Raw genomic sequence first — 16,200 nt, forward strand, 5'->3', positions numbered from 1 at the left:
GTTATTACAGTGTTAATTTGCCACCTAATGAAAAAAGGTTCCCATAAAGCTTTAGGAAAGATGACTTATGGTAATGAGACAAACCAAGGTGCCTGAAGTTTTGAAAAAACTCTTGGTTATAAAGTAAACATAATTGAAGTTGGCATAATTGTCAAAATGCCTGCAAACTTGCTGACTCATAAATTTTTGATACATCAGATGCCACATTCTAAGAAAACAATCTATTGCATAAATTTAGATACTATGATTTTTTTAAAAATCTATAAATTTATAGACGTTGAAAGCAAACACGTCTGTCCTAAGAGTTGATAAAAACAAGGCAGTGGGTCCAAAGTGGAGATAATTCCTAGAGTATTGGGGTCCTGGGATTTCTGTTCTCTGGACCTCAGTTGTCTCATCTGAGATAACCCAGATGATGCAACTCTAATTATCAATGAAGAGGAGCATGGCCAGAAATATGTGCAAGTTTCATTAGCTGTGAAGATGATTGCTCGAACCTTCTGCATCTGATTATAGCTATAGGGGCAACATAAAGAGCACCATTTATTTTATGCAGCTGTTTAGACAGAGGGTTTATTGCTTTCTTTCCTTTAACTACTGTTAAAATGGCCAGAGCTGATTAGAGATTGACTATACTTTTGTTGATGTAGGAAGCATGCTGGTCTGGGTGCCTCACTGATATGAGGGGGCCAGGAGGCGTACCTGCTGCTCTGCTTCATGGATCTCATTCAGAGGGACCTAGTCCTAAATGTGCCTTACAATCATTGAGGATTGCTCCTCAGGACATCCACAATTCATAAAAATCATTGAGTGTGACACTGTAAAAGAGACACAAGAGATATTTTATCATTTCAAACTTGGGGGATTTCTTTCCTTCCCATGGGTGACTTTTTAAATAATCTGTTCACTTCTAATGCTCTTATTAGAGATTGGATGTGAGTACATTGAGCCCTAAGTTTCTCAAAGTACCTACGAAGGCCAGACCTCCATGTAGTCATTTTATTTCACATGGAGTCGAGCATCTAACTCTGTGTTACGTGAAACAGCATGCTAGATAAAAGTGTCCTTTGGTCAAACATATTTGGGAAATCTTGGGCAAGACAAAATTAAACAGGTCTCTTTCTACAGGACTTCTCTGAGCCTGCGTTACATGGATGTGAACAAGGGCATTCCAGAAAAAAAAAGATATGATGGTGTACGCCAAGCTTCTGCCATACTAGAGCCTTTTTTTCCTAAAGCAGATAATCTCACAAGTCTAAGGTTTGGCAGAACACAGTACTGAATCCATTGCCTGATCATTCTGGGAGGATGTGGTGACCCCAGTGACATTCTGCATGTCTGTGATGTATATGTGTCCAAGGGCATCACAGAGATATGTACTTTAACCACAAAATTGCATTTGGTTCTAAGGAGTCATCTGAAAGGCCATGTCCTTGGAGCCATACTATCTTATATCTAACATAGCTCTTTAAAACCACAATGATGTGACTTCTTGTCCTTCATTTTACAGAGGCACAAGGCAGAAATGATGGAAAAAGACATTATGTATGTGTATGTATAAACACATATGTATAATATACGCAATGTTTATAATACATGTGTTTGTATACATTGACATCAAACTTTAACATCAAATATTTCCTAAAATAAGCATAACTGTAAAACAGGATTTCAAGTTTCAGTTTTTTTAAGAGGTGAAAAATCATATAAATAATCTAGTTGGGGTCTGCAGCAAGGAAGGAACATATACAATATCATAAAAAGCTAGCATTAGATTCCAGACTAGATCCAAGTTCTATGGACTCGTTTATGTTTTACAGTTAGGGCACTGACAGATGATTCACAGTAACGAGTTAGAACTCATCAATGCTATTTGACTCTATCATGGTAAGCTCTTTGAACTGGATAAGCTCCGAGCATCCCAAGTCACCATTTCTTCTGAGCCTCAGTTTCCAACCTGACATCTCACCACCTGCCACCTTGGCACCAGTGTCTCAGTCCAGCAGTCTTTAAAGCTCTGGTGCAAATGTCCCTTCCTTCTCCCCGCTTCTCCAATAATGACAACTAAGAGCACTTTTTGTCCTTAGCTTCTCTTGTACTTTATCTGTCCCCCACTTAACAGACATATCTCTCCCTATCTTGTATTTAGTTTCTTACAAACCGATTATATCTGTCCTGCTGGACTCTAAACTCCTCAAGGGTAAGACCTCTGTCAGATTTATTTTTAATTCCCTCACCATCTATCATAGTTCCAGGAATTCTGTAGGTCTTCAATAAATATTCAATGGATGAATAAATGAATAATGCACAAACATCATGGTCAGGAAAATCTTTGTGGCTATTTGTCATTTTCAATCATGAAATCACCATATCTATAAGATGAATAGGTTTCTAAATAAAGCTATAATTTACTAAGTGGAGTGGATTCTGATCCTTATTTGTGAAAATCAACAACCACATTGTTTGACGTTGTAATGTTAAAGTGTAAAAGCAAGAAAGAATTTTATGCTTGACAACTGCTTGTTCTCTCTCCTCTCTCTCTCTGTCTCTGTCTCTCTCTCTCTGTCTCTCTGTCTCTGTCTCTGTCTCTGTCTCTGTCTCTCTCTCTCTCTCTCTCTCTCTCTCTCTCTGTAACAGATGTCAACCTCAGTTAGATTCAACTCAACTTATTAGTGCATGGCTTTTAGCCAAAAGCAATTCACATTTGCAGAAGTGTACTATCACATATGTCTTAATAATAGAAATGTGTGTTTTTTTAAAAATGTATGTGATAAGTCACATATGGTAGAAGGAATCTGTACATCTCTCAGGCCTTGTTGTCACAATGAAAGCTTGGATATAATTGATGAAGAACATGAACAAATAAGTGAAAGTCTCTCTGATACATTAAAGAACCACAGTTTGAACATACTAATCAAGCTTTGATACCAGCATGGTTCCAAAAAACTAAGAAATACACCAGCATCTTTTATCCTGATCACTGATCTTAAGAATATTCGAATTTGATTCTTACCCTAGGTAATATTTAATGTTTCAAGGTAAAGTCATTAGTGTATCCAGGTACATTATGTGTTCACATTTACTAAGCATATATTTAATTTCTCCTTTATATGGAATGTAATTAATGTGTGCAGTCTCCCTATGGTGATGAAAGAAACTTACGACCATAAAAGTATTAAAAATAAATTGAACAAGTGGTTGAGAAACAGGGAGGGGGAGGTCAACCTTCAGAGAGGAAAATATACAAACTAAGTGGATATTATGACTCTTTTGCCATCATTCTAATTGAAAGCTTACTTAGTTAGATCTTGGGAAGTAACAGAATTTTAGAAAATGCATACACCTTTTGTAATATATTCATCTACCCACAACTTGGAAAACCAGCAATATACTCTAGCTATGCATTCACTGGTTTCTGAGGCATCACTGCTCTGTAGGTGGATCTCATATCCAGAATAATTTTCAAAGATAGTGAATTGGCAGTGGTTTCTTTGCTCTGAATGAGGATTACGAGGTACATCAGCCCCTTAAAATCCAGAACACACAACAAAGGCTTGGTAAGCACCCACTCAATGTTTTAAAGGACAAGAAGAGAAAGGGTGGACTACCAATTTGAATGTCAACTCTAATCAAAAAATAAAAATTCAAAAAAGAGAGAGAAAGGGTTCAGAGTTTAACCTTCTCAGTCATGGAAAAGCTCACATATGTGCCTTTTTCTACCTACCACCTAGAGCAGGGAGTCGACAAACTTATTCTGGAAGGGGCCAGATAGTAAATATTTTTGGCTTTATGATCCATGCGGTTTCTGTCGCAACTATTCAACTCTGTTACTGTAGCACAAAAAGAGCCATTGACAATTTGGAAACAAATGACTAGCTGTGTGCCAATAAAACTTGTTTTGTAGACACTGAAAGTTGAGCTTCATGTAATTTTCATGTCACAAAATAGCCTTCTTTTGATTTTTTTCCCAACCATTTGCCAAACTCTGCTCCAGGGGATGACATCCAATCCCACTTATGTATGATCATCTTCACCAATTTTGTGTTCATACTTTACTTATAAGTGATGCCTCCAAACCTCTCCTTTTCTAGCATCACTGTACACATTTTCCATTGTGTTTGAACAAACCCTCAAATGTTAATTCTTGCATATAAAATCAAGCTTGTTGGAGGTAAAGAAGCTAGAACGAACCAGAGCAACATGGGAATAGTTTACAGGTGGCATGAGTCAAGAATAAGGGACTGAACAAATCGGTCAGTTACGATACCTGGGCCCTTTTGATCTGACACTCTATGATCGTAGAGCCATCTGTCTTATTAAACCTCCAGGCCAGGCTCCAGAAAGGACTGTTTTCTGAGATGTGTCCAATTTGTTTACTTGTTCATTAATTCAGAAAACACACATTAAACCCTTACTCTATTTGGGGTCCCAGTGCCCTGTGTGTAAGTGAAATTTCTGGCAGACGTCAGAAATGGAAAGAGGAGCAACCACTATACGTGAAATATTTTAAAACTCCACATCCACTCTGCTGTTGGGCTTTGTAATTGCACCATGTTCTTGAATTTCTGTCTTTGGGCTGAGGTCTTGAAGAGGCCTCTTTTTTTAAAGTGCCCTAATGGTCGTGGCTAGGCAAGTGAGTTACATATTGTGAGCCCAAGTGCAACAGGACATTCAAATTCACACCGAGAACAGTACCTTATTGAATTAGAAGACAATTATAAACATCTACCAGTTGACTGTAATGTAGGCTTATTATTAAAGCAGACTTTCAAATATATATAAAAGTAAAAAGCTCCAAGTCCTATTACTAATTGTTTGGCTCGCCAATTTTGACTTTTTTCTCTTTACAATATTCCTTAAAGGGCTAGACATTAGATAGAGTCCACACTGAATTAATAAGAGCTCATAAAAATGTAATTATTTGTAGGATTGAATCCTCACAAGAAGCAGAGAGAAAACTGGTCCTACTTCAAGCCCACTAGAGTGCAATCTAATGTAGCCTCACACACTGCCAATGGGACTCACTTCCTATCGAGAGGGTTTGAACTTGGAAGACTTTTGTCCCATTGAGGGCCTAGATTTATACTTCTTCAGACCCTGCCCCACCCCTTCTGACCTGGGGCACACATCTGCACATGGGTAGACCAAACGGAGGGGCGCAGTTGGACTAGGGGAAAGATCACTAATGGCCCACCCAGGGACTGTAGTCCTAGCCCTGGCCTCATTAGAACCATGCTCTAAACTATGGAGCCCACCTGCCACTGGCTTGCAGTAAAGAGGACTTCCAGGAACAGACAGAAAAGAAATCAGGCCACAGAGATTTCAACCCCAACCAAAGAACCAGACAAAAAAACTCAGCTACTAGATACTCCCATTCTCCCATTGGATTTGACGAATAGAGATGTTTCTCCAGACTCCTTGTCATTGGCATTAGCTGATCGTTCTCCTAGAAGCTATTAAAAATCAATGCACTCCCCATGTCTGCACTTGGTACCCATTATAATGAAAGTTGGTTGACATAAATTAACATGTAGTTCCTAGAGATGTGATATTACCAGACCTATAATAAGCCAGCAAATAGAGCAAATCTTCTCAAGGCCACAGGGCTAGCAGGACTGGTATGCAACAGAAGACTGCAATCAGATGTCACAAACCCAAATGACAAGACAGACATCCTTCTTAATTTGAAAGTCTCCCTTCTGGAAGAGACAGGATGTCTAAGATGTACTATATTTAAAAGAGTGCTATGCAGCTTGTTTATAATTTAAGAGTGCACCATAAAATTCCTTGGAAATAGCTCTCCATTAGCTAGAAAAAAAACCTTTAGTTAAATATATTTTTACGAGCTTTTCATTAACAGAGTTGCAGGGCCTTGATACCAAGGTGCCAAACCTCCCCACGTGGCTGGAAATCAGTTGGCACATTTTCAGCCATTGACGTCTCTGTCATAGGTCCAAGGTTTGCAATTAAAAATGTAATCTTTTTAGCATGTGCAAAACCCAAAGACTTGAAGTACTATGCATTGAATATGATTATAATAGTGTTTGGCAGCTATTCATGGATAGCACATATTAATTTATGTAAACTGGGCACATCTTAGGGCACTTCGGCATCAGGAAAAAATAAAAGCTGGTCTTTGCTCATTGGAGGTATTTCTTTATGCTTGTTTTTGTTTTTTTAAATTGTCAGAAATAGAGATTAACTCAAAACCCAAAGTCTCTTTTATAACCTCATGTTTTCATGTACATGGAGACCATTCAAATAAAAATTTCCAATTAATAAAAAATAACTTACTTCACAGGATTATTCTTAGGTTTTGCTTTTTCAACGGCCTGTAAACAGAAGGAAAAAAATGCAATTAGACAACATTAGCTGGCATAATCTTTACAACTAGTTACCCAAACAATAGGCAATATAAAATCTCTTCAGAAAAATAAGGAGCTAACGGAAGAAGGATACTGGTGATAAGCAGACTGGAGACACAGAAAGCAATTTTCCCCTCCCAGGGAGCATGGTCACCTGTCTAAGTGAAGCTTTCACACATAGGCAGGCATTGTCAGGGCTGCCTGGTGCATTTCGCAGTGCCCATAGGAGCAGACACTTAGAGAAGTTCTCTTAGCCGAGTGGATCTCCTCTGTGCCTACCTTTTGCTCTAATCTTCCCCTCCTCCTGTGTGGACCTGCTTGGGTTGTTATGACGGGGTGGTGGAGAGGTAGGTACGGAGAGAACAGTCATGGGCATAGCCCAGATTTTTCGATCTGTGGTGGTGAGCCATTTCCCCTGCATTACTACTGATACCTGGCTGTACCTGCATGGTGATAGAAAAGCCAAAGTATCTATTTCTAAAATCATTTTTATTAGCAGATACCGCAAAAGGGCAAGGAATGACCAAATGCTCAGATCAATTTCCTCCGGTGGAACCTTTAAGAAAACACACACCAAATCATCGAAATGAGGAAATCTTTGGGCCTCTCTGCCTGCTTTGCCTTAGACATGGAGCCTGGTTCCAGTTTATTGCTGAACCCATTGATCTGTGTACAGTCCATTTATCATTCATGAAAACAGCTAGTGATCTTCACACTATATTAGAAGAAACAACTCAGATCATCTGTCAACAGCCCTCTTATTTCTGTTTCCCTCTCCACAGGGATTGCTTCTCCTTCGATTCTTCTGGAATTAAAATGTTGCTAAGCAACACAGCTGGGGGCGCTGATGGCAGAATGGCTACAGTCTATCAAACTGTTTAAGCACCTGGAGGGTTTTAGTGATGATTTTTTTTCATACTTCTGTAGCATAATTATGTAATCAGAATCCAACTTGTACTCCTCTAGACTTTTTCAGGCTGTAGAAATAACATTTAATATGGGGAGCATTAAAGCAGTAGTTTGACAACCTCAGGGTGCTGCAGACACTTTTTAAAAGTATCCATTTGGAGGTCTTTTTATCTGTGAATCCTGGAGGTAGGTGAGGGCTGAGAGAAGAAGAGAATACTGCTGTAAATTAGAAAGTGGAGGCAACCACTTGGAACAGAGATGATTTATAATCTAACATTGGACTTGACTTTCTGGGTGACCAGTATATAAGCATATTGAACCCTTGTGTGCATAACAACAACTCAATGCACTTCAAAGCTTTTTTTTAAACAAGTGAAACACTTCCCAAGTTTAGACATTAGTGTTGGAAATCCAAGTGCTTCTTGTCTATTATCTCTCTCGTTCTGTTGCTAGATAAATACCCATTGATATTTGGGCACTTCTTTTGGCTCGGTAGCCAAAAATCATTTTGTCGCCATCTGTGTCTGAGGTTGAATTTTGGCAAGTGGTAGAATAGTGAGACAACTACAAAGTGAGGTAACTGGTGAAAATGATAAAACAAGGACTATGTATGTGGCTGGCCCAAATCATGCCTCACATGCATTTATGATATGAATGCCTGTTCATGTAAAGGATGGTGAAACAAAGACATGGATGCTGGACCTCGATTTCACTACAATACTGTATCCAGTCTGCACACCCATATCTGCCTTTTCTGCCAGCTTTTCATCTCGATCTTGGCTGGTTTGGAATACGATAAGGTAGTGGACTAAAGACATATCATTGTAAAAATCAAACGAATCCACTTTTCCCAATCCCTTAAAATGCGAACAAGTCTGTTCTTGAAGAAGACTGAGGTTATCATAAAATAACGGCCATGTCATTCAAGTGGTTTCCTTTGAAAGCATGCTGGATGTGATAGTATGAGCATGCCACTGGCAGAGACGGGGATGGGGGTAGAGCAAAGTGACATTGCTTAACCTCACTTTGATACAGCAGCATGTTTTTTGAAAATGTCCTCTCTTGTCTGTGCTTCAGGACTGCCAATTAGACCTAGTTATTTTTTCTCTGACGAGGAGGCACATAATCATGTTCAAGGCCAGTTTCTTTGAAACATATGTCTTTTTATACAGCCATTGTAGGAAAATAACTCCATTTGAATTAATTTCTTTTCTGGGTTGCTTGGGTATTGATTGAAAATATCTATGCTAAGAGGTTCTTTTTTCTTTGGAAATTAACTCGGGAGCACTTCAAGGTTCTAGCAGTTCTAGTCAGATGTGCTTGGGTCATCCCCCTGTGTGCTCATCACCTTAAATCTCTAAACTAAATGGTCGCAGGGAGTCCTCAGCAAACATGAGACACAGCTCACAATTTGTGTTTTTCACTTTAACTCTGATTTGACTTTGTTTTAAGCATGTAATTAGGAATTATTAAATTTAGAGACTTTGAAGGAAAGTTAAGTGACTAAATGGTGTGAAAAATACATGTGCCTGTAAGGTAGAAGAATTAGTATACAAAATACATAAGGAGAAAATTCATCTTTGGAAGTTATGGAATGTGGAAAGACAACCCCAAGTTTCAGATACATGAGCCAGAATGTGAGATACCCTGCAAAAATAGGAAATCAACATGAAATGATGTAGTGTAATTCACCAAGCATTAAGAAGGTTCCATATTGGGATTACAGTTAATTTTGAGTTTAAAAACATACATTAAAGTAATTTAAACTGATTAGAAAATGGAGGCTAGATAGTTAACACTTATGCTGCTTTAACTTGTAATGTCTATATGCTTTTTAAAACCTATATTCTACTTATTTTGTGCCACATTTCCCTAACACGATACTTATCTTGCCATTCAGAAAGCTCTAGTATAAGAAAATATGATAAAATTTTTTAAAATGTTAAAATGATCCTCCAGTATGGTGTGATGAGAGATAATGGTTTATATAGTAAAAGAGTGCTGAGCTAGAAATCCAAAAACTGGGGTTCTACTCCCAGCTTTGTCACTTACTATCATCGCGACATCAGCAAGGTGGCGAACACCTCTGAGCTTCAGTTTCCTCATTTTAAAAATGAAAATGATCATTTCTGCCCTCTACATCAAGGTCGATTGTGAGTAGGCAACATCCACTCCAGTGCTCTAGAAATCATAACATGCTACGCGAATGCAGTGCATCATGATTGGGACGGCTTTTCACACCAACGTCAGTGCATAAATTTCTACGGCTAGGGCATTTATGGGTTTACTATTGACAAGTTGGTGGTAGCAAACCAATGCGGTTAATCCCATGAGGATTACAGGAGCCACTCTGTTCCTCTCTCTGTAGCAGGAGTAGTTCTGGGGTAGAGAGAACGCTTCTGTCTGGAAAGTCCTACTCAAGGAAGACTGATATGTTTAGATCCTGATGGGCCTAGCGCGGGAGGAGAGCGGGCCTCATACCTTCACATGGGCCTCTGCCCTGAACCTTCTTAGAGGTTGGTGTTGGTGGTAGAAAGGTTAGAACACCTGAGGTTCTGTAGGGGCACAGGTGCTTATGTACACAGTGAAATCAAGTTCTCTCTCTCTCTGTCTCTCTCTCTCTCTGAAACATCCCTTTTTTGGCTGGTGACTCCTCCATTAGCAGTTCCTCCTCTTATACCTCACTCCATCGAGATGGCTCTTTGCATTTTCACTCACATTTGACCCTGAGGTTGGGAAGCCCTGAGGATGCTACTCTATCTAGGTGAACCGCCCCATAATAGGGCATCTTGAGAAATTATATGTGCAGGAAGAAGGCAATTCTCACATTCCAAGTGATGTTTATGAGCTGATCCTTCTCTTTTTACCAGCACCGACTGTCATATTCATGGTGTCCTGCTAAGCAGCTCATTTATTTCCTCAGGAAGGATGATGTGGCTAAGGACATGCTCATAGTTGTTTGCTCATTAAATCTATCTTCCTAAAAATAAGAAGGACCTTGCCTTTCTGTTATGTAGAGAATCCTTTTGCTGCATGGAAGCCTATGTGGCTCAGGGACCATACTGAAATATGTGAACCATAAAATGTAGAACTGTCACAAAAAAAAATAAACAAAAGAAGGAACAAACAAAAAGAAGAAAAGAAGAAAAGAAAGTGGCTTTCTATCGATTCTCATGACATACATAACATCATATTTCTTTAGGGAGAAAATGATACACTAAAGTCACTTAGGATACTTGGTAGTCATCTTTTACAAACTGATTGAACTTCCTTCAAATTCTTTGGTAAGGTAATTCTGCCCCAGTGATTACATGTCATTAACTATTATTTTAGTCCAATAGACATGTATACTATATTTATTTTTTAAAAATTAGAGAATATTTTGGAGCTTTTAAGAAGCATGCCCTGAACAGTTATATCCAGACTTATGACAATACCACCCCCACTGAGATTTACAGAAAACAGACTCAGTGCAATATATTTTCTGTTTGTTGACACTGTTAAAGTGAGCTCTCAGATGGCCTAGAGATATTGTAACAGTGTGCTCATTTTACAAGGTTACACATTCAGGTACTGCTTTTTTCCTTAATCAATAATAATGCTGTCAGTCACGCATAAAATGTGATTCTATTAGATTCTATTCTATTAGAACTGCTTTATATGGCAAATACATGTCCTGCTTACATGTCCTCCCTGCAAGCATTCTACTAGCCGATACAGCCAAGCTGGGTCTATACAATGTATTTCTTTATAGAAAGTGAAAAGTCAATCATTCAGATAATTTCAAATAACTGGATATTAGGCATTACGGAAACAAGATGGAAGAACGATCGATTGCATTGGTTTTGTATTTGTATGTTTTACCTTACTTTTACTTTTCATGGGGCTGTTCTGTGAGACACAGCCATAGCTTAACCTAGTGGCACGTATTGGTAAATTGCATCGATTGTCTAAGTTCAGAAGATAAACTCCTCTATTAACAAATGAACTCATCATTAGGGTATTCAGATGGGCTGAAATCAATACCAACAGAATTGGTTAAATCAATTAAAGAGACATATACTGAGAGCACTTGCCCAAATAAAAAAAATGAATTGCTTAATTACAGCATTTAAATGGGTTTCCCCAGAACGAGTGAAACAGCAAGAGGCTTGCATTATGTCCTATAGGCTGGGTTTTCATCTGGCAGCATGCACACACAGCCAGGATTGTAGATTAAGAGGAGAAAATGTTACTCAGCATTTTGCAACACCTGGATGCCTGCCTGAATTTCTGACTTTGTACTCAGGGACTGTCATCTTTAGGAAAACACTTATATTTAACCCTCCTGATAGGTGACTGAAGGGAAATGTGAAAACATCCTGTACTTGAACCTTGAACTTATAGGAAGCAAAAACAAGCTCTCTATATTGGGCTTGTCCCACTTTAATCTAATTCATTGTTTCCTATATTATACAGGTCTGTGCCAGACACAATGGGGGAAGGAATAGAATTATGATAGACAGACATTGGAGAAAATTTGTTCCAGGTGCAGGGAACTGTGCCATGCACCTAATAGTCATTTAATAAACATTGACTAGATAAAGGAATTGGGGATGATTGTGGAGTCTGAGGCCTGAACTTTGGTCTGGGTATGAAAGAGTGCTAGAGGGTCCCAAATTCTGTGCAGAGGGAAAAAGAGGCCACTGGAGGAAAAGCTGAGCTCTGGGACCATAGGCATCTGGATCTATTGTGCAACTGTACATGAAGCTCTCATTCACGCCCCTAAGATAAGGACATCCAGCGGAGTGGGGGACAATGACAGGGTGAACTTCCTATCCTGATTTCTGACAGAAGGCCATGCCTTCCTCACTCTTCCTATAGCTATGGCCTAGCTTGATCTTTATTATCACTCATCCAGATCATGACCACTGTCATTTCACTGGTTCTATGGTCTCTCTATTCTTACCCCATTTTATGCTTCACTTCGATCATATCATCGTCTTTCTCAGACTTTTACATGACTTTCCATTACTCATTAAATTACTTATCAACTTTACCCACTCTGCCATTCAACGACCTGTCAATGACAGTTGAATGGCGGCCTTGTAGCAGATCCTACTTGTTCCTGCATGTGTATTTCGCTAATATGGCAACCAGTAGGAGTTTTACAGTGTCTAGCCCAAAGATGATGTGATAACATGATTCAGAAGTGCTTTCATTCCATTAAGGCTTGCTCCCTTCAGGCTGGCTATTTTGCTGGATAGAAAACTCTTTAGCAAAATCCATTTGTCAACTGGCAATTTTGTTTATAACTAAAGTTTTGGTATGCTGTAACTTAATAAAAAAATGCACTGTCTTTGGGGAAGAAGCACGTTTTGCTTATAAGAGTCATCTGTCAACATTAATTCTCTGAGTGGAGTAAATATGGGGATACCAGGCAGAGCATCTCAGTATTGGTTTGAGTTATTTATTTTCCCCATTAGAAGGGCCAGTATAAGTGGCACTCAGTTACTCTGTTCCCCTGGGGTTTGTGGATTTGAAAATTCAATTGTATTTCTGCCAGCCATTCCGAGCCCTCTTGCCCCTGATGCTGGGCGGGGGTACTCCTCACAAAATGACATGTGTCCTTTGGTGTGAGACAATCAATACCTAATAGAGGCTCTCTCCCTACCATGTGTAACCAGGAAAATGAAAAGAGTATTCTTGGTGAATAGTAGGTACTCAATGACATAAGTATTCCAAAACCTATACGGGAGTGAATGAATACTGGTGATGCATCTTTAGCATTAGCATACTGGTATGTTCAGGCTTTCTGTTCCTTTAGAGCACATTCTATTCATGGTAAGACACTACAGTAGTCTCCCCTTCTCTGTGGTTTCACTTTCTGCAGTTTCAGTTACCCATGGTCAATTGCAGTCTGAAAAAACTAAATGGAAAATTCCAGAGGTAAACAATTCATAAGTTTTAAATTGTGTGCCATTCTGAGTAGCGCGATAAAATCTTGAACCATCCTGCTGCATCCCACCTGGGTTGTGAATCATTCCTGTCTAGCATATTCACTCTGTCTACACTTCCCTCCCATTAATCACTTAGTAGCTGGCTCGGTTATCAGATTGACTGCCGTGGTATCATAGTGCCTGTGTTCAGGTAACCCTTATTTTACTTCATAATAGCCCCAAGCCATTCACATAACTTTTAATCCAGTATATTGTTATGATTGTTCTATTTTATTATTAGTTATTGTTAATATCTTACTGTGTCTAATTCATAAATTAAACTTCATCTGGGTATGTATATATGTATAGGAACAAAACATAACATATATAGTGTTCAGTACTATCTGTGGTTTCAGGCATCCACTGGGGGTTTTGGAACGCATCCCGCTAAGATAAGGGGGACCGCTGTACATCCATCTTTATCCATATACTTGTATTAGAAAACCCAGTAGTCTTCCACCTGTGTTTCTCCTTTACTCTCACATTGCTACCACATTCACAACACTTCTGATACCAAGTATGGTATTTTTTCCCTATCAAGCAATTTACTACAACACTAGCTGGGTATCTTACAATTTAACTCAATTGTGACACTATCTACATGGAGATAGCATCGGATCCCACAGGTTAAGGGCTCAGTCCCACAAGACTACCTCCCCCTACTCCAGATGCCAATTGCAGTCCAAGTTGTCACTTGTGCTTTGGATCTATGGGCTACAAATCAGAGGTTCCCACAGACCCTTCCTCGGGTTGGAATAATTTGCTAGAGTGGCTCACAAAACCCAGGAAAACAATTACTTATGTTTACCAGTTTATTAAAGGATATGGTAAAGGATAACAATGAAGAGATATATAGGGTGAGGCCAGGGAGGATCTCAAGTGTAAGAGCTTCTGTCCCTGTAGAGTTGAGGTTTGTCACCCTCGCAGTATGTGGATGTGACTGCCGAACCTGAAAGCTCTCCAAACCCCGTACTATTGGGATTTTTATGGAGGCTCCCTAATGTAGGCATGAACAACTATTAATTCTATTTCCAGCCCCTGCCCCTCTCTAGAAAAATTGGGAGGTGGGAAATAGGGTTGAAAGTTTTAAGCTTTAATAATGGTTAGGTCTATCTGGTGACCAGCTCCCATCCAGAAGCCCACCCAGAGTTGCCTCTTATCACCAGGAAGTACCAAGGGATGTAGCACGCTGTCTCAGCAACTGGGATCAAAGACTAAATATTAGAACAGTATTAGAACAAAAGATGCTCCTAGTGTTCTTATCACCTAGGAAATTATAAGGTTTTTAGGAGTTCTATGCCAGGAATGGGGGCAGATATATATGTGTGTGTGTATGTGTGTGTGTGTGTGTGTGTGTGTGTGTGTGTGTTGTATACATACATATGTGTGTGTGTGTATATATATACATATATATGTATACACACACACACATATATATATACACATATACACATATATATGTATACATATATACATACACACACACACACACACACATATGTATATATACATTTCTATTACCTTACAATATCAAATACCAACTGACTTCTCCATGCCTCGGTATACTTATTGACAAAATTAGGCAGCTGGAATTAAAAACTCTCCATGGTCATTTTAAGATCTGGTACTCTATATTTTAATACACACACAAGTATTTCAGTATATGGTCATGCTTGCGGCACTTAAAAACAGTTTAGTCAATGACAGCCTGCATATACGACAGTGCTCCCATAAGATTACAATGCAGCTGGAAAATTCCTATCGCCTAGCGACGTCGTAGCCATTGTGACATCATAGCACAATGCATCACTCACATGTTTGTGGTGATGCTGGTGTAAACAAACCTGTGCCAGTCGTATGAAAAGTATAGCACATACAATTACATAGAATACATAGTACTTGATAATGATACTAAACAATCATGTTACTGGCTTATGTATTTATTATATTATACTTTTTATAATTATTTTAGAGTGTACTCTAGAAAGAGTACACCTATTAAAAAAATGTTTGCTGTAATATTGTATGCTGTGTTCTGCCGGCAGCAGCCTCATACATACAGCATTTCTTGATTGCATCATTTTCTCTTGTGCTTGATTTAATCTTGTGTTATTTTGCTCATCATGGCCCCTAAGCATTCACACATTGAGGAAATTGCCTAACAATATATTTCTCAGAACATATCTGTGTCATTAAGTGACACATGACTGTATATATACATATATGATTCAGGGCTAAATATGGAATCTGAGTCTACCTCCATTAGCAAGAAACAAGATTTATTAGAAGTTTATAAATGTTATATCTTATGTTCCAAAGACTCCTATAAGATAACTCAGGAATATAAGTTATGCCATCACGTACATTTTTGGAAGGGTCTGCTGCTTTTATCTGCTTATCCACTTGGATTTTGAATGGTTAATTTTGGACTGGTAGCTAATCTCAAATTTGAACACCTCTTCTGTGCACTTACAATGTTTATGTTCTTTGATTTTGCTAAATAAATAGAAAAAACTTAATATAGCTGCTAAAGAATAAGACGGATTCTGTTTTCCATGCAGGATAAAGTCCTGGGTGTTGGCAGCCCACTTGGTAGGTTTTCCAGCAGATGGCAGATACCTGGGAGACAGAGTAAAGCATTCCTTGGGCACTATACCAAAGCCACAGTAAAATTTTCAAATCCAGCATATAAATTTAAAAATCTTACATTTTCAGTTTGGCAAAGTGCTTTATTACACAGCTTTTACTGGAGATGTGCATATTGCTGTAATATATGCTAAAACCCTGAATAAACTCAAGACTTGGAAAATTCCAATAAACATAGGTACACATGGTACGTTGTTCAGGGTTTGTTAGCTAATGACTCTGAGACAGAACCTCTAGGCTCCAACCATGAATTTGGAACCCAAATTGGGGTAACAAAGGGGTGTAAGAGAAAGAACATGCTT

At 38.8% G+C, this 16,200-nt stretch overlaps 1 protein-coding gene across 4 annotated transcripts in view; it reads right to left on the reverse strand.

Moving 5' to 3' along the window:
* Window positions 1-16,200, reverse strand: part of AFF2 (AF4/FMR2 family member 2) — a 449,558-nt gene that overhangs the window by 81,526 nt on the left and 351,832 nt on the right. For all 4 annotated transcript variants that reach the window (XM_023526244.1, XM_023526242.1, XM_023526243.1 and 1 more), the window contains one exon: window positions 6,295-6,332. In XM_023526244.1, the coding sequence (XP_023382012.1) occupies window positions 6,295-6,332 (38 nt within the window). The remainder of the gene's footprint in view (window positions 1-6,294; window positions 6,333-16,200) is intronic.

Source organism: Pteropus vampyrus, unplaced genomic scaffold, assembly GCF_000151845.1.
Source record: "Pteropus vampyrus isolate Shadow unplaced genomic scaffold, Pvam_2.0 Scaffold750, whole genome shotgun sequence".
Classification (NCBI taxonomy): Eukaryota; Metazoa; Chordata; class Mammalia; order Chiroptera; family Pteropodidae; genus Pteropus; species Pteropus vampyrus.